Raw genomic sequence first — 20,169 nt, 5'->3', positions numbered from 1 at the left:
GTGAGTTTCCAATAAACTCTAACACCCCAAAGCTGGGAATACGTGTAGCAATGCATGCCCAACAAAGCATCCAATATTCATATAATTTTATTACATACTATCACAGGAGTAACTGTTAAAGTGAAACTACTTCTATGCAAATTCACAAGATTGAGAAAATTACAATAAAACTTTCAGACTTCAACTTTAGCCAAAATAAAGAAAATGGAAAACAGACCTCAGAACTTAAATACACACATAAACATACATAGACAGACATAAACATACTTCTACATTGCAAAGATTTGCCTTTTAAAACAGATGTAACAAAAATGGTCAGAATATCCCCAAATTTTAGCTATCATTGTATAAATATTAGTTTTAATTCCTCTGCGTTGGATACGTATTTTAGAAGCATGATTCAAAACCAATACAACTGAAAATTGGATCACAGGTGTGAAATGGATAAATCGTTATTCTCTGAGGGTAAAAAAAAACAACAACACAACACAACAAAACCAAAGGTTGAATTTATGGGCAGTATCAGAGAAGAAATGGTCAACTTTTACTTGAAGAGAATTTGTACTATTTTTCTTCTTCAAAACTCCAGCTAATGAATGACATTCTGATGCACTTCCCCATGAGCTGTATCACTCATACTTTCACTGAAACTATCAGCCATGGGAAACTTGTCATTCAAACTGTAAATTGCTCTCTTTCTTCCCCCTTTTAGCTTCTCCTGTTGAAAATGATAGAGAATATCATCTCTGTTACATTATTACTCTCCTTTTAAAATAAACATTAAAATAGTAATGTTAAGGAGAGAGTACACTGCATAAAAATACCTGTGATACAAAACTATGACATCGTTAGTTAAAACTAGAAGCAATACTATTTAAAGGGATTAATATATGTAGCCCCAAACAGATAAAATAAACTGTCAATTATTCTGTGATTCTGTGTAATTACAATATGACATTCTTTACAGATAAAATACAGGTGATGGTATCTAGAATACAAATTCCTAAGAAGAAGTAATAGCAGTACCACTACTACGAGTAATATTTAAAGACGTAAAAATTTTCTAGAGATTCTTGAATCAAAGCTTAAGTTTACCTTACACTTTTTAGGATTTTTTTTAGGATGTTTTACCATATACCTCTTGCAGTTTGAAAGAAAACAAGTGGAAAAAATTATTCTTTCGAGACTAAAAATCTGCTAGCTTAATATACAAACGGATCTGCAACCACTGCTCATTTCAGACGTACGAAAAAGAACTATGAAAAAGGTTGGTCTTGGGATGTTGGGCTTTACTGCATCTGAAATTATACTCTGAGGAATGGAAAAAATAGAAATAGGCTGAAGAACATACACATAAAGACACACAACATTCCTTGTTCAAACACATTTACATGTATAGTAACACTAAAGAAAGTCTAAAATAGATTTGAATTACTCTCATTCCAAGATTAAACTAATTTCTGTACAAAAATACGTATTGTCCCATCAATAAAAACCATTTCATGTGAGAATTATATCTTGTTCAGAACAGTACCAACTTAAAAATGATGTTAATATTGATCCTAGGAATTACTGCCTGAAAAATCTAAACATAAATATCAAGAACAGTGCAGAAAATACTTAGAGATAACTTTAAAAAAGACAGTGATAGCCACGTCATAGTTAGGGCTATGAAGATGATTAAGGGACTGGAGCATCTCTATTATGACGAAAGGCTGAGGGAGCTGCACTTGTTTAGCCTGAAGAATAGAAGACTGGGAGAGGAGCTCACAAGTATCTTAAGGGCAAGTGTCAAGAGGATGGGGCCAGACTTTTTCAGTGGTGCCCAGTGGCAGGACAGACTGAAGCATAAGAAGTTCCATCTGAACATGAGGAAGACCTTCTGTACTTTGAGGGTGATGGAGCACTGGAACAGGCTGCCCAGACGGGTAAGCATACTTAAAAATACTTAATCTACAATAAGAGCAGTCCTAGTAACTGTAATGGAGTTAGGATTTCAAAAGCATCTTTAGTAATTAAAGCATTTTAAACAGCAAATAAAATCCACATGAAAGATAAACTCATTAGAGGTATGAGATAGCAAGTAATGCAAACATTTAGGTCATCAGTAAACTGTCAATAAGAAGACTGAGATCAAGCTATATTGCATGGGTGAAGACTACAGTCACTATCATTCCGTCTAAAGCAATTCCTAATCTGCAGAGAAGTGGAAGCAAATCATATTTAGCAGCCACAGGAGCAGAGAGAGGTTCACCTCACCGAACATTAGAGTATCAACGTCTAAATTCAGCACCAACAGGCAATGAAGCATTTTATAGATGGGGGAAGGGTAAGGTAGTTGTGTAAGATGCAACCTAACAAAGAAATCTTAGGTCACTAGAATCAGCCTTAGAAAAGACTACCCTTTCCACAGACTATAGAGTTTTCATAACCAGATTATTTGCAGATGCCTAGATAGTCCTCTTTGCATCTCAGTTGTTACAAAAAGTTTACAATGAGCGAAAAAACTGTGATCAGTTCCACTGATGACAGGAGCTTCAGAACCTTAGGTTAAGATAAGCCATAAGGTGACAAAGACAATTCAAAACTAACTTCTGAAAAGGAAAAAAAAAAGTAGAGAGGTATGAAATTGTACAGAAAACAAGTATCTCTTCTACTATAATTTAGAAAGAGTGGTTACAAAGTGCAAATCATTACATACAGTGAAGTATTCTGAAGTAGTTATAGCAACACAGGGCCCTCAAAACTGGGCATCTTCCATCTTTCTAATGCACAGTACTAATCAAAAAAAAAAAAGGAAAAAAGTTACCTCTGATAAGCAATCTTGTAATAGGGCAATGACTCAGTTAAAAAGAGTAAAGAAATAACACATCAGGTATCATGAAATGTGGGATGTTCTTGCTTGAAATGAACTTGGGCACTTCATATAAGAAAATTAAATATAAACAGATAACAGTGAGAGAAAATCTATAAAATAAATAGAGATTTAGGAGTTTCATTCTAAGACAACTTCTATGCATTAGTTTAGAAAAGAGAAAATTTATTCCCCTAGAAGCAGAACTCCTAAATAAAGATACATAAAAAAGATCAATAGACCATCCCTGAATTTGATGGTTTACATCCTTGAATTATGCATTGCTGCCTGCAAGCCATAGCTCCAATTTGCATTGCAATCATTAAAATAATAATTTTTTTATTAAGTTTGAGATAATGGAATTGAAGCCTTACTTCTCCTTCTAACAACGTCCTTACCCCAGTGTCTGCATCTGCATTTAAAATTTTTTTTGCAGCTTTTGTTTGATATTTTACTGGTGGCAAGAAATAACTATCTACATTACTCTTTGCAATACGAATACGGGATTTCAAAAGAGCCCTCACTGAAGAGATCAAGCAGCTCTACCTCTCAGATTTGTTTTATCAGTCTGTCTGAAGATGGGCAAAGACAATATTGCAGCAGCTTATGCTCATTTAACATTTAGAAGATTGTTTTTCTTTTCTCACTCCCCACAGCCATATGGATTAGAAACTCATTTATTTCTCTTTGTTATGAAAACACAATCTGAAGTGGAAATGTGTAGCGAATTCAGAAAGGATAATTATGCAACAAGTAAGCCACTGCATAATCTCGTTATACCATAGATGGGGTTTGACAATAAGAGTGGTAAGAACATTCTGAATTGAAAGTCAACAAAATTAAAATGCATAAAATAAAACACATTTTAACATAATGTTTAACTGAAGCAAGAAACAGCTTAAACCTAAAGCTTAGTAAAGTTTAAAAATGAATCCAGTCTTTGTATGGACAGAAGGATAGAAGTAACTTGACAGGATAAAATCACAGACCACAATTACCAATATTATTCTTTTAGTCCAAGTTGCTAATTGCTGGGGATCAAGGAAAGCTGCAACTCTGGTCTGGAACTGTGTAATTCAATTTTCCATGTGGATTTTGGACATTATCTGTCTGGTATTGCATCTCCTTCATTCTCAACAAAATTCATGTGAATAGAAAGTGATGAGCATAGCAAGTCTTATTAATTATTATTACTAGGTACAAAGATAATATGAGATAAATGGATTGGAATAATCACAAACTAGACTCTGAATTAGATAACAAAAAATTAAGTGTTGCTTAACATTTGTATATTTTTAAATAAACTGGGATTTGTTTGATTATGATCTTTATTTCTTTGTGTTGCTTCTTCTTATTAAATGGTCCAGAAAAAATGAAGCAAGTGTGGGGTTTGTTCCCCAATTAAAAAGCCAAGTTTAACACACTGAGATCAAGTTTAACACACTGAGTATGGGAAAACAACTTTATCACACATAGCAAGATGAAAGATATTTTGCAGTACGTTTTTAGTCCTCAGAATACCTCCTGGAGACTTAATGGAGTAATGCTAAGGCTAGGTTTTTTATGTTTGCTTGTTATGGCCTTTTACCTTGTCAAAAGCTGTATTTGTTTGTATATTTAATTATGTAAACTCTTTCAGTGTAGTTCTTCATATTCCACTGCTTTGCTTATATTTGCAACAATGTATAGCACAAGTATTTTAAGTCTTCTGCAGAAACTTAATTCTCATTATTGAAAGAACATACCCAAATGCTTTCTTCTTGACGATACTGCTTCCAGTTTCGTCCACTGTCACTAAACATCAGAAGGTAGCTTGTTACCCAATCGGAGCTCCCGTAACCACCTTGAGTAGCAACAGCAGTAATCTCAGTTCTTTCACCAAGATCAATCTGAAGCCACTGATATTTATTGGACACAAGTGGAGACCAGCCACCAGCACCTTAAAAAGAATGAAAAAGATTGAAATGTATTCCTAAAAGAAGCAAGTTATCATAAAACTTGTATATGCAAAAATGAATTAATATATCTGAGCAACCTGACCTAGTGAAAGATGTCCTTGTCCAAGGCAGGGGTTTGAAACTAAATGATCTCTAGAAGTCCTTTCCAAACCAAACAGTTCCATGATTCTATGATTCTAATTCAAGACATAGTTGCACCTAAATTTTCTTGATATTATTTAGCAACTATTACAAAAATTGATACAGATTACTTATGTAACCAATTATAAGCATTAAAGGTCACTGTGAATTTACTCCCTCCCTGGTTTCTCTTCCTAACTTTTGTAATGAATTTTACAGAGTAGTTATTATCCAATTAGACAAAGCTCTTCAAGTCAAACACTCGGAATTTTTTTCATTTGTTTTATATATCTCAATTTCATTTTGTATGGACAACAAGATCTCCTGACGTCCTGTCTAACCTGAATGATTGATTCTGCATGACTCTGTTCTGTGAGGCCTGCATATATGGATTTGTATATGAAGTAATAAAGTACAGTTACATGATAAATTTAAACATGCTTCCTGAAGTGACTAACTAATCTGTAGGCAAAATAGTATGTGAGTATGAGGTATACACAAACAGTTTCAATCAGGAGACGAACCAGCGCGCAAAGATAAAGTTTAACCCAAAACAAGTATCTATATATAAAACTCCTGCAGTATTTTAACTAATCAGAAACATGTTGAAATGAAGAAAGACATCGTATCAGTTCAGTTCTCCCTTGTCTTCCTTAGCTTGCCTTTATTTACTCAGATCAGACTAATACCTTGTCTGCAAAGTTGGATGGAAAAGCCCAAGGATAGGTCGCAAACAATCTCATAAGAAAAAATGTTGGTTTATGAAAATATTTTTCAAAATTTGCAAGTGTTCAGACTTACGCAACATAAAAGGGACCTTGCAAAGTTCTTAAAGCATACAGACACAGAACAAGAAGCACATATATCTATTTCCCACAACAATCAATCAACACTGTGTTATATGGAAATTGTCAACTGTAATCCAATCTTATGCTTGTATAGGCTTCAAAATGTGTAACATGTCCTAAATAAAACGCCATATATGGTTTAATTCTGTTCAGGGTCATGAGTCAAGTTCTTACCATTACCTCCTTTAGAAAAAAAAGAAAATAAAACAGAATTATTGCTTAAGGATTTTAAAATGTCATTTCAAAATAAAATGGTGGGAAATAATATAGGTGTTCATAAGCTGCAGAAGGTAAGGTTCATTTTATAGAAGAAGGTAAGTGGAAAAAGCTGAAACACATGAAGCTTGATCTATATAACAATTCCTTTGTCCACACATTTATGAAATAATTAAAATGTAACGTATTTAAAACTATGGGTGGAGTTGAAAACTGTGTAGAATTTTGTTTTACTTTTTTTAGCTCTGTATCTAAATCAAGATTTAGAACTTCATGTAAATACTTTGAAGTATTTTTCCTTAACTCCCACTGAGTTTCTCATTTGATTAATTTCTTCATAAGAGGAGACATCCGACCCAGGATATATCTATTGATTTTCTACACATTTCTTTATAAATCTGTTTGTCACAGAAACTGTAGCTGAGTGGGGATTTGAATTTGCACTTAATCATAATTAGTGGTATAATTATTTAGCAAACTAATTCAAAACCAGCAACAGTTAGTCTTGGCAGTGACTTAAAGGCAACCATTGTATCCCACCCATACCCTTCCCAATAAATTTAGAATATTTTTTCAAAACGTATGATATGAAAACAATTTTGAAGGAATATTCACATCACATAACTCAAAAAACCCCCAATATTTGCACATGCAAATTGACCAAATGGGCAAGAATTAACAGTTTCTGAAAACAGATTCCTTCAAAACTTGAACTGTCTCTAACAAATGTGAGTTCTCACACAGAATGCGTTCTTCCTCAAGTGAACACTTGACTGACTACATCTAACAAGAAATACAGACGTGTCTCTGAAAATGAAGATGGAGAACAAGAAACAAAGAAAAGAGCATTTGTCTAAGATACATATTCAGCAAAAATAAAAACAATGTAAAAGTGGTATTCTGCACTTAAAGGAGGCAAATGTAATTACATAGACTTTGTCATATCAGTCCATTCTCACTTGGAATGTGTTGGGGGGAGTGGTGGTTAGTAATTTACATTGAATTTCCTACTTGTCATATTTTACTTCCCAAACCCACAGGTTAAGTTAAATGACATAAAAACAGACTTTAAAAATTCTGTTGTCTGAATCAATCAAGAGATTATCTATTACATTAAGAACAGAAAATAACTCAGCATACCAGTGAAAACACTTCCTAATACAGTCAGGGGCAAAGTCACGCATATTTGCTTGTGTTTTCTTAATAAAAAGGATATGCCTAGGTGAAAAAGTGTCTATTTCTTTAAAATAAAAGATTGACTTTAGTTCCATGTTTATTTTCAATTTTCTGGGCTATGATAGTCCATTATTTTTTAAGAAGAATCTATTCTACCAATACTTCAACGTGCTGGTTATAAATTCTTCATACTCAGCAACAACCTAAACCCATAAAGACATTCAAGATAGTTATAAATCAGTATGAAAAAAAAGAAGAAAAAAAAAAAAAGATTTTAGATGTACTTCATTTTGCACTGAGGGCAAATTAATGTTTAATTTCTTCTTCTTTTTTTTCCTTTTATTTATTTTTTTTTACAAAGGCACAGAGATAACCAATCAAAACAAACAGCTCTGGACAAAATATTAAAAATATTTCTATAGTCTTTAGTGAACTCATGTGAGTTATTGCTCTCCCACCCAGCAGCTCTTGGCTTCTCTATACCTTTTCCATGATCTTGTTTTCATTGATCTTTCTAAAACTGTACCAGTGCCCTCAGGGCACTAAAAGAATTTAATAGCCCTGCCCAATCTCCCATCGGGCCTCCCCTTATGCCCTGCCCATAGGCTCAGGACCCTAATTGAACTCAGCCAGCCTGTCCTGCCCCCTGACATACACTTCCAACACAGAGACCCTAGTCATTTTCCACTGGGCAGCTTTCCAGCCACCCCTCCCCAAGCCTGTAGCATTGCATGGGATTGCTGTGACCGAAGTGCAGGACCCAGCATTTGGCCATGTTGAGCCTCATACAGTTGGCCTTGGCCCATCAATCCAGTCTGTCCAGATCCCTCTGCAGAGCCTTCCTACCCTCCAGCAGATCGACACTCCCGCCCAGCTTAGTGTCATCTGCAGACTTACTGAGGGAGCACTCAGTCCTCTCATCCAGATCATTGATAAAGATGTTAAACAAGACTGGACTCAAAACTCAGCCCTGGGGGAACACCACTCGTGACTGGCCACCAGGTGGATTTAACTCCATTCACCACTACTCTCTGAGCTTGGCCATTCAGCCAGTTCTTTATCCAGCGAAGAGCAGTCCCATCCAAACCATGGGCAGCTAGTTTCTCCAGGAGGATACTGTGGGAAACAGTGTCAAAGGCCTTACTAACGTCCAGGTAGACGACATCCACAGCCTTTCCTTCACCCGCTAGGTGGGTCATCTGGTCATAGTAGGAGATCATGTTGGTCAAGCAGGACCTGCCTTTCATGAACCCCTGCTGGCTGGGCCTGATCCCCTTATTGTCCTTCACAAGCCCGGTGAGCGTACTCAGGATGAACTGCTTCATAGTCTTCCCCGGCACCAAGGTCAGGCTGACAGGCCTGTAGTTCGCAGGATCCTCCTTCTGGTCCTTCTTGTAGATGGGTTACATTGGCGATATTCTAGTCCTCTGGGACCTCCCCTGTTAGCCAGGACTGCTGATAGATGACGGAGAGTGACTTGGCCAGCTCCCAGCTCCTCTGCCAGTTGCTTCAGCACTCTTGGGTGCTATCTGGCCTGATAGACTTGTAAGTTTTCAGGTGGCATAGCAGGTCATTAACTGCTTCCTGCTGGATTATGGGATGTTTGTTCTGCACTCCTTCCCTATCTTCCGGCACGGGGGGCTGACTACCCTGGAAATAACCAGTCTGACTATTAAAGACTGAGGCGAAGAAGGCATTAAGTATTTCAGCCTTTTCCTCATCCTTGTTGACAATATTCCCCCTCACATCCAATAAGGGATGGAAACGCTCATTGGCCCTCTTTTTGTTGTTGATGTATTTGTAAAAACATTTTTTGTTGTCCCTTGCAACAGTGGCCAGCCTGAGTTCTAGCTGGGCTTTTGCCTTTCTAATTTCCTCTCTGCATGACCTAACGAGACCCCTGTACTCCTCTTGAATTGCCCGCCTTTCTTCCACAGGTGGTAGGCCCTCCTTTTTTTCCTGAGTCCCAGAAAGAGCTCCCTGTTCAGCCAGGCTGGTCGTCTTCCCCGCCAGTTCATCTTGTGGCACACAGGGACAGCCTGTTCCTTTGCCTTTAAGACTTCCTCCTTGAAGAATGTCCAGCCTTCCTGGACCCCTTTGCCCTTCAGCACTCTCTCCCAAGGGACCCTCTCAACCAGCGTCCTGAATAGGCCAGAGTCTGCCCTCTGAAAGAAAATTTTGCTGGCCCCCCTCTTAATTTCACCTCAAACTGAGAACTCTATTATTTCATGGTCGCTATTTCACATGTTCTAATGTGAGGAGGTCAATCAAAATTAAAACAGAGGAGGTCAGTCAAAATTATCCTTAAAATTACTTCTTCAAGAAGAGTAAGTGATACTATCTCCCCTGTGGTTTCAGTGGCTGTACCTCAACAGCTCCGCTGAAGCCTCTACAGCCTTACCTTTATGCCCATACTGTTTCATCTTATGGTGGCTGTGCAGAGAGCAGAGTGGCAGCATCAGACAAGTAAGAAAACTTTGTGACACCCAGCCTGGGAGGCTGAATAACAAACTTTGTACCCACAAGCTGGGCAGTCCACATCCATAGTATATACTGTATCCGTAGCATACCCCACACAAGACCAGACAACTTAACTTTCACTGCCAAATACTTTGTTCATGCACTAACAGCATCATCCTGCAGTACTATGGTATCCAAAGTGTTCTCAGAATACTGTATCACTGTGCTAAGTTTGGTGACAAATTTGAACTTTTCAATTGAAAGGGAGGGTTGTATTGTAGTCAGCTGGAGTAGTCAGGCAGACTGCGCTGGTGCTGAGAACATAACTTTTAAAGCCCATCTGCAAAAAACATTTTCACTTGGTGAATGCAGAACTTTGTTCAGCATGAAGTGATAGAGCAAGTCAGAAAGACGTAAATAAAAAAATGCCTGAAAAGCCAAGCACTAAGGGAGGTACTTCTGCCCTTAGTACCACAATTTCCTGAACTTTTTGAAAGGCAACCCACCAGATAGCCTATAGCCTCTCATCATACTGCTCTACACCCTGTGGAAAGAACAGAGAGAGGTACAGATACACAGGCTTCTAATACCAGGGACCGTAGATTTGGAGCATTACAATCAAGATGCAGTCCCAGAAGCCCTTCACTGACCAATGCCACACAAGACCTGTACAGAACAGCCACAGAGCAGAAACAGCAAGATGTCTCCAGTAGCCTGTGTAGAAGCCACAGCCTGGCCTGGATCACTGTTCAGCAGCTGCAACACGTCTCCTGCAGCACTGTACCACGTTGGTTCACATCATGCTTTCATCTGTCAAAGGCTCTTCAGGAGCTCTCCTGTCTGACTGTCCTGCAGCCAGCTCTCCTCCCAGCATCTGACTGCTACCTGCAGCACCACAGAGATGCTCAGTACTGCAGGAAACACTATTAGAGCATGTCAGCTCCTAATGTTAGGATATTCTCAAGAGTCTGTATGGGGATGCAGATACTGTGTGTGTTAATCAAGACTGTGCTAAACTGTATGAACACACAAGACTAAATGAAGATTTACAGGAAGAGCATAACTTTGTCATCTCTCAACTTTCCAAGTGATTGAATTTTCAGTCTTCACTTTAATTCTCTAACTTTCCGTCACTGTTATTTATGTAAAGTCTACATTTTCTTCCATTACATCTCACTGTATTTTTTAAGAGCCACTGATGAAACATTTTCCCTTGTGAAATGACAGCAGACCAGAAAAGGGGGACAATCTGTATCTAGAGGTATTTTTTTGAACTTTGTCTCAGGTGTGTAGCGCTTATTGCTTTCCACTGTCTCTTGCAAATTATTAAGATTAGTTGCGTGCACTGTACCAAAACTATACATTCAGGCTGCAAAAGTGTGCGATACATGCTTGATTTCTATTAAAAAAATGCAAGCATTACACACGTCTTCTTTATGAAGAACATGTTGACTTGAAATTGCACACAGAGATAATAAATGAAACCTTTTGTTTCTATGTAACATTAGTTCTTCCTATTTTAATTGGTTTTTAATATAAATATTTGTAAAAAATATTTGTACACATGCAGTGTAATTCTCTTTAAAGTACATTAATTTACTAAACACATCTAGAAACCATTTACTTTTTCTGAAGTACTCTTTCTTTTAACTCACGAATCTTTGTTTTCAGCCCCATTTCAGTAGCAACTTGCCAGTTTGCCGTGATGACTAACAAATTAATGGAGTGTTTATGGTTACTGGAAGGCTGATTTCAACCAGCTTAGCAGTGATTAAATTAAAGTTTAAAGTTTCCATCAGTCACTTGTACATACTAATTGATAAACAGATTCCTTCATTTTATGTAACATTCAGAAGTAAACAGAGTATTAAATGATGGGAGAATTTCCTAAACTCTTGATTTTTTAAATGCATTAAAATTGATTGATTTGTACTAGATTTAAAATCTAAGTAATCATGCATCTTTCACCTATTATTGAACAAAATTTTGCCTTGTGAACATTCATTATTCTTGATTTCTGCTTCTACAATGTTATAAGATCAATTTTTAAGTCTGTTCTAGAATATCTGCATTCTTACACACTTCACATACAGTTTAAATTCTATGAGATTGTTTTCATTGGTTCTGGAGGTTAAACATGCTCTGCCTTCCGCCATGGCCACTAATATAAATACATCACAATGCTGAATGGGTACTATTTCCTCATCTTGGCTCCTGTCTGCTAGCAGATGCGTGTTTTAAGAGCATGCATTTTCATAATTATTTAGCTTCACAAAGTTGACCATACATTTTCATTAAGACATTGAAAATAGAAAAATTAGCAAAGATAAAAAATAGCTACAAAAGAACAAAACTAGAAATGACTGAGGAAATCCATGACAGACAACTCCTGAGTATTCTTACTGTGGGTTTAGAGGGTTATATCAGGTTTAAAACTTCACCTTGCTGGCAGACAATTTATTAGGTGATGCTAAGATTTTCAAACTGGCTCTCGGTATCTATCAGGCTCCCAGGCTCCTTTTGTTTAATTTTAAAAACTCTGAACTACAGAGAATAGGAACTGATATAAAGATTACCCCTTTGTATGAAAAGGAACCCCCTACTTGTTTATCCTGCTCTGTGACCACCGTTGCCCATATTGTTATGTAAATCACAACATAGTTCTCACTCATATATGCTTCTTCACGTGCAGTTCATTGTACCATTTAGCCAGCATCACCATATATACCACTTTCAAATTCAGTCTATTTTTGGCATATTTAATTGCAATAACTGTTAGCAATGCACATAAGTAAAAACCCAGATTTAAACTAACACACATCATAAAGGATGTTTTCTTTTGATTAACAAAGCTGTATATTTCCCAAATGGATCATTTAACAGAAGCTGATTTTAATTTGATGTCAATAAAGTTGCAGCAGGAATAAATTTGGCTACACATATTACAAAGCAGATTTTCTACATGCAAGTAATTGACAACTGAGGCTTCCTAGGCTGAGAAAAATCAAATGAAGTGTTTTACAGCATCCAAAAACCTTAAAATAGCAACTATGACATTATTTCCTTTCTTAAGCTGAAAAAACAAGGCATCCTTTTTCACAAATGGAAAATTACAAACCTGTAGTCTTACACTTAAGTAAACAATGCAAAGGTTTTGTTCTCTAAAAGTTTATTGACTGATGACAGGGATGAGGGGTTGGGGGGGAATATCTGACAAACAGTGTCAACGTATTACTAGCAGGCGAGAGCCCTCTTGGCCCCTTAGCAAAGTCTCTTGAATAACAGAACTGGGGAAGAGGATGAATGCTGGGATCAAATTTTTGTCTTCTAGATTTAAGTTCTAAGTGTGCTTGAGGAAGGCAATCCAAAAAACTGAGCTCATGCAGTTAAAACTCCCATTTATACACTAGAAAAGTGCAAGAAAAGTAATTATCAGAAAGAACCTAAACAGCCAAAGATACCAATGGTGTAAATCACAACTTGGCCCATTTGTCAGAAAGGCTATGCAAGAGCTATTGCACCAATGTTGTTCTGAGTCGTATCTCAGTGATAAAAACATGAACGTCAGCACCAAAATCTGAAACCATGGATAAACTGTGGCAAGTAAAACTGACAAGAGGATGAGGGACCTTGAGCTATGAAAAAGAAATACTGGACACAGAATCATCTTTGAACACAGACAGAAGGAGGCAGAGAGGGACTGCTAGATCAGAAGTCAGCTCTGCAGTCAGTGCTCCATATATAAAAATTCTGCAGTCTTTTTCAACCACATGTTTGACAGGTGCATCATCTTTTAATTATGATCTAAGCAAAATCCTATTGCTTCCCATGAGACTATTTTCAGAACTAAAAAATCTTTCTTATACTCACTCATTACCTGTATATAAAACGATCATACAGAACAGCCAATCCTAGCACCTAAAAAGACAAACGAGCATTCAAAGCAGTAAAGATCAGTTCTTCAGAAAAGGTTATCATTGCCTGAAGAAAAGCCCATGTCTAACTGGTACCAGACAGAACAACCTTGGTGTCTTCTCTGCAGTCTCCTTCTTATTTTAAGTTGTTGAGTTTATCAGATATATTGTGTTCAGCTAAATTGTAAGAACAAAGAAATACCTCTTTATTTAGAGACAATAGGCTTTGAATAGTTGGGGAATCTAAGATTTCTGGTAAGCACTTATTTTCTGCATGAAAGAGACACATTACTCATTTTGGGGGAGGCTAAAAGCAATTGTGACCTGCCATTTTAACAGTGTATAAAAAGGGTCCATGGCTGTCCTTCAGGACAGTGTCATGGTTCAGTATCCTTGCATAATCGGATTCTGTAGGAAACCACTCAGTGTCTTCATCACGCCCCATCAATTTTAGTAGTGTTTAAATAATGTAAGCTGAGTCTAGGAAACCAATTACTACCTGAAGCTGTCCTAACTCTTAAGAAGAACTGGTAAAACTAAAAATTACTCCCAACTTTATACATGCTCCTTAGTTTTTCTGGTCTTGACTTCATATGTTACAAACTGACAGAGGTAGGTTAAGCACAATGTAAGTACCGAGGTCTCAATGACAGAAACGCAGAACGAGATCTTGGATAGATTTCAAGGAATCAAAACCAGATTACCCCTTCATACAAATCTTCTCAATGATGTCGTCTTTTAGGAAAACAATGCTTATGTCCCTATATTGCAACAAAGTCAAATTTTGTTGGGCTATACAAACGTTGAGGGTCTTGAGTATCATCCATTCCTTCCTAACAGATGAGCCAGTGTTTTCTGGATTCTTAGGGGAGCTCCTGGCCAGGTTTCAGATAGTATTGTGAGAGAACAACTAGGAGATGCATTTATGAAGGTCTTGTATTTGGAAAAACCTCATGCACATAAAAAAAAAAAAAGCAGAACTTCTCACTCACAAGAATATTACGAGAAGCACTGTTTGAATAAAGACTGAAAAGTCCCACATGAATGGCATCTGATTTTGAAAGCTATACAGTTACTTTTGCTGACAAGGAACAAATGAAATCTTGCTTCTTAAAAGCTGAAGCATGAGAGGAATTTATCTGAGTAATTTCCAGGAATAAGTATAGAAATAACATGTCTTTGTTAGCTTATCAATGTAAGGAAGCTATATTTTCCCAGTAGTCTTTCATAGGTGGCATACAGAGCTTTCTCAATGGAAATTACAACTGCTAAAAAATTTCAGGGACTTTTGAGCTAGGCAGAATGTGAAAAGAGCTATATGAATGCTTCAGTCAGACAGACTCTTTCCTAATGGAGGTGGGTGGAGCAGCCACTTCAGTGGTCTCAAAGGCAGAACACGCTTAATTTTGTAAGAAGCTCTACCATATTTTAAGACATTCTGAACCTGAGTATCAATGAAGAAAACAGGTATTATCTTAGAAGAGAAGGAGCAAGTGCATTTGTCTTTTTCCAGCTGTCAGAATATTTAATATGTAAGGATCTTAAATTTAAAAATTATGGCAGGTATTACAAAATTAATGCTAGGTTTTAATAATTTGTGACAAGTAGCAGTTACTAGGTCAAGACAAGTTTCAGAAGTATTTTGGCTCTGATTCAGTAAGATAGAAAGGTGCTGGGAAATGGTATTAATAATGACAAGGTTTGCTCTAGCTTCATGAAGCCAGTTAGAAGAATGTAGCTAGCTTTATTTTGTCCTCCTTCTTCTGTATTAACAGTAATCCAGGTGAGTGAATGAGTGAGTGATTCTCATTTTACATTCCATTTTCAGAAGGCTTTGAAGATATTTCCTATCAATCATTCATAAAGTAAATATATCCAGGGAGATATTTTATAAAGGTGACTGCCATAGTTTACCAAAAGAAGAACTCTCTGGTAATGATTCAAAGACTTATCAAATCCATTTTTTTTAATTCAGATTTTTCATCGTCATCACACCACAAAGTGCGATGAAACAATGGTCTACACTAGGCAACATGTTTTCACAGAGTCACAGAATAACGGAACAGTTTGCGTTGGAAGGAACCTTTAAAGGTCATCTAGTCCAACCCCCCTGCAATGAGCAGAGACATCTACCACTAGATCAGGTTTCTCAGAGCCCCGTCCAACCTGGTCTTGAATGTTTTCAGGGATGGGGCATCCACCACCTCTCTGGGCAACCTGTGCCAGGGTTTCACCACCCTCATTTTAAAAAATATCTTCCTTATATCCAGTCAAAATCTACCCTTTTTTAGTTTAAAGCCATGACTCCTTGTCCTATCACTACAGGCCCTGGTAAAATGTTTGTCCCCATCTTACAAGCCCCCTTTAAGTACTGAAAGGCCGCAATAAGGTCTCCCTGAAGCGTTCTCTTCTCCAGGCTGAACAGCCCCAATTCTCTCAGCCTTTCCTTGTAGGAGAGTTGCTCCAGCCCTCTGGATGGATATACATGTTTTATACATGTTGGAAAACCCAAGCTGGAGTCAAACAATTTTATATATTTTTTACTGTGTTTTACTCTTTGAAAATAGACCAAATGTTCATTTAAATAGGTAAGACTGTTTTAGAAGTATTGTAATGAAGCTGTAATTGTGCAGGATACACTCCAATACTGAGCCACTCTGCTATGTATTAAAGAGGCAGATTTCTGCTGGGAAAGCAGTTCTTGTTCTTCATAGAGAACACTTCTTAGGAAAAAGTATTTTTCAAGAGTGCAATTTCACTGCAAGATTTGCATCATTCTTGGCTATTACCATCCACTTTTATTTGATGATCATCAGCAAACTATCTCCCTTACCAGGAACTAGGAATTTCACATAGCTTGCAGGTGTACCCCTTTTTGGCATGTATTCTGACAATGATCCAAGGCTGAAACTAAACCAGGACTCAATCTGGGAGATTGTTTCATTCTAGAAAAATTCATTCTTGTAATAGTGCTGTTCTCTTTTCTTCTCTAGTGTTTGGGTATATCTGGGTTTAGGATACTGTATTAGTATATCCTGCTGTGTCTGAATCTGGGATCATAACTTTTTACCCTTAATCTTCTCTCCCTTTTTCTTCATCAGCAAAGTGGGGATTGTTTACACCTCATTGTTGTAGATTTTGTTTGAGGAGGTTGTTTTGTTCATAGGTAGATGTTGCATAGAAAACTTCACGGGGAAAAAATAAAAAAGATCTCATTGCCACCATCTTTCATTACACTGCTGAGTTTAAGTAGAATTCTCATTTAGAATTCTGTACTGATGTAATTTCTAGTTCTATGTACAAAATTCTGTTAGCAAATATAAACCAAATGGAGTGAAAATGTAAAAAAAGTTATTTCTTGTATCAATATTTTTTTACAAAAAACCCCAAAAAACCAGCATAAATAAGTCAAATACACTGTTCAGCACAGTTTGATCAAGTTACACAACTTCTTTCAGGCTAATAAATTTTCACATGTTCTTAACACAGCAGCTACTTTCAGTGAACCACCTATATTACTTTTCCTTCTTCAGTGCTCTCCAAAATGTTACTTTGCTGTCTTGCAATTTAAAGCTAGCACTGATAATTAATTAGCCATTGCTTTCATGGCCAAAAACATTTTTACATTGGCAAAGGTATTATTGCATTTAAACTTGTGCAATTCATTCACTTGCAAAAAATACAATCTTTTTCTTTCTTTCTGGCTGTTTTGCTTTCATTCTCTCAGATGCAAAAAAATCAAATAAAACCAAATTATCAAACCACATCAAACCTGTTTTTTTTTGTTGACCGTTGTTCGCGTCAAGCCAGTGTGCCATCCCAATACTTTACTGACTATGGTCAGTAAAAGAAAAGGAAAGCAAGATTAAAACATTTTGTATTGACCAGTTAGCCTCAGTACATGTGACACAAGAAGACTGTGAATATTTTAAATATATGCCACTGTGACAGTGTCCTCATGATGTTTTCCAGGGTAACTGCATTAAATTCCTAACTGAAGCTACAGTCTCCAGCGATGTGAATTACACTGAATACTACAAATACGTATACCCAGACTGTATTTCTCTGATCCAGACATTCATTTATGATTTGTGTTCCTGTCGCCTCAAACATAAATCCACTACCGGCATTTTAATAGGAAATACCGACATTTATTATGAGCAGATTGACACAGGTATGGACTAAAAAAATTTTTAACCATACTGCAAAAAGGTAGAATAGTTCAGGTACTTCAGTATTTTTCTTGAGGAACTGCACAACGCTTTGTAGAGTGTTAAACAGTATGTCAGTGAACTGTAAACAGAATGGTAACAAATCTAAAAATAATATCAAACTGAATCTTAAATCCTCCTGTTATTTATCATCCAGTTCTAACGTAAAGCTAGATAGATCATCTCCAGTTGTATTTAGCAAGAGTGATATGTTTGTATACTTTGCTAGAGAATGAACAGGGCAGTACCTCTGAACAGATGAACAGGTTTGTGTCTCCCATTTTTATCACTCCTTTAATCTCAATCCTCACTGATTCACTTTCTGATAGTGTTACTTCTGGAAATTCTGTTTCAACCCTGGAAATGCTGATTCACTGACTTTGGCATCTGTTTTAGCACATACAACATGGTGCATTTAGTACAGCAAAGCCAACAGATGAAATACTGGCACCTGCAGTTTCTATGCAAAAATACTCTAAGTATATACACATAAAACAAAAAATCTCTATATTACTTCCATTATTGTGGGTATAAATTACTACAGCCAGCAGCATGGGAACACTAGTCAACTCCACCTGGCTATTGGCCTGCACACAGATCAGAGATACATAAAGAGAACATGGTTTTATAAGTAAAACAACCTGTGATATGTCACCCTTCTGGTGCTTAAAGTCTATTTGTGCTTATGTGCACAAGAATATGAATATTCTAAAGTGGACTGACAGTCTATAAGTCAACTCAAATGTCTAGCTTGATTCCATTTTGGCTCTTTGTAAGGTACTCTATTTCAAGTGTCACAATATGTATGTAGATGTGCAGTTCCATTGGTGTACATGTACATTTCTGACCCGCCAAACACATAACAAGATGAGATAAAACCATCAAGTGAAATGTCCCCTAATAAACAGTATCTCCCTAATTTTGTGTTCCAGTTATGACTCCCAGCATTCTGTTCACTTATGCAATTGTATGTCACATGATACTTGTTTAGAAAATGTGCACATTAATAATTAAAGTATTTTCCACTATACCGACATTTTTCAGTAATTCTGAAGTTATATAGCAATGCATTTGTTTGCATCTGTAGACACACTATGCCAGATCCTCAGCTGGAAAATCAGTACAACTCTCCTTAAGTCACTGTATTTCGTTTTCAAAAATCATTTCCATATTGACCTGAATATTAAAATGTTGAGAGAGCAATTTATTATCGAGCTTTCAGAAAGCCACGATTAAACCAATCCAATAGCTCATTTGCCTTTCATGTTTTAATATTCCTATTCTTCTAAAATGCATTAAAAATAAGCTACTCTATTTCTCTTCAAACCCATGGGAATTTCTGGGTTTGTGTATTTGTGTAATATCTGTGTTTTTCAGAATTCGTGGATTCTGATGTCAATACTTCAATACAGAATTTGGAAATAAGCCTGCATGAGTAAGAAGAGGTTTGAACACTTTTAAATTAGAGTACAAACAGTGTTGACTCTGACAGTTTTGTTGGCATAAAGACTGAGAGTATAACTATAACGGCTAGAAAAATATCATAGGGAAAATGCAATTGAGATAGACTGATGATCACGTCTAGCTTGATTATCAGAAATAGAAGATAACATCTTTGTTGGATAAAAGTTTAAATTATAGGTAGTACAGCTATAAATATTACCAGATTAAGAGTTTTCTTATTGCTTGTGCAACTTTGGAGGACAAAATTTATTAATTGAAGTACCTAACAATGTAGAAAAAGTGCAGTTCAATTCACTGGAATTATGTCCTTGGAACAAAGCTTCATTTTTCAGCAATCTGTATAGATTTTTCTTCCGAATATTATAATGACATTAGTCCTCATTTGTGATTTTCAAAAATATCATTATAATGTTTATGAAACTAAATCAGCCAACCTCAACAGCCAAATGAGAAATTCTGAGACCTTGTACTTGCATCAGTTTTATGACAACTGGTGTATAACAAATGCACAGCTAAGCTGTATTATTTATAAAGCTATGTTTAACTAAAAAGCTTTTCTCACACTGCAAATCGTGCATTTATGCATATTCAGATCCCATCTTTTCAGAGCATCACAGCTTCTTACTTTTAATGACAGCCATTATGACGAGCAGAACTACTGGAATCAGGCTACATAATATATGTAAAAATAAATAAATCATAGTTGTTGTGTAGAAAAGTTTCCACAGATTTTAGAAAAGTAATATCCTTGTTAAAAGCCTGGATGAATTGAACAGTGCAGCTTCTGTGGGCTACTACAATTCCAACTTTATTTTTTTTCAGAAATGTTATATTATTTAAAATATAGAAGAGAATTTTTTAAAGGAAATTTTAGAAAATGTGTCAAAATAACACAATTAAATAATGCTTATATAGCCTCTTCTTTCTTATAAGAAATTCTTGTCTAAA

The 20,169-nt window shown here is 36.4% G+C and overlaps 1 protein-coding gene across 1 annotated transcript in view; it reads right to left on the bottom strand.

The window, feature by feature from the left end:
- CNTNAP4 (contactin associated protein family member 4) overlaps positions 1 to 20,169 on the bottom strand; it is a 279,906-nt gene that overhangs the window by 194,065 nt on the left and 65,672 nt on the right. The window contains exon 3 of the mRNA XM_075411353.1: positions 4,600 to 4,793. Within this exon, the coding sequence (XP_075267468.1) occupies positions 4,600 to 4,793 (194 nt within the window). The remainder of the gene's footprint in view (positions 1 to 4,599; positions 4,794 to 20,169) is intronic.

The sequence above is a fragment of the Opisthocomus hoazin genome, chromosome Z (assembly GCF_030867145.1).
Source record: "Opisthocomus hoazin isolate bOpiHoa1 chromosome Z, bOpiHoa1.hap1, whole genome shotgun sequence".
Lineage (NCBI taxonomy): Eukaryota > Metazoa > Chordata > Aves > Opisthocomiformes > Opisthocomidae > Opisthocomus > Opisthocomus hoazin.
Note: the sequence above shows the minus strand (reverse complement) of the source record. Positions and strands in the feature narration are given on the sequence as shown.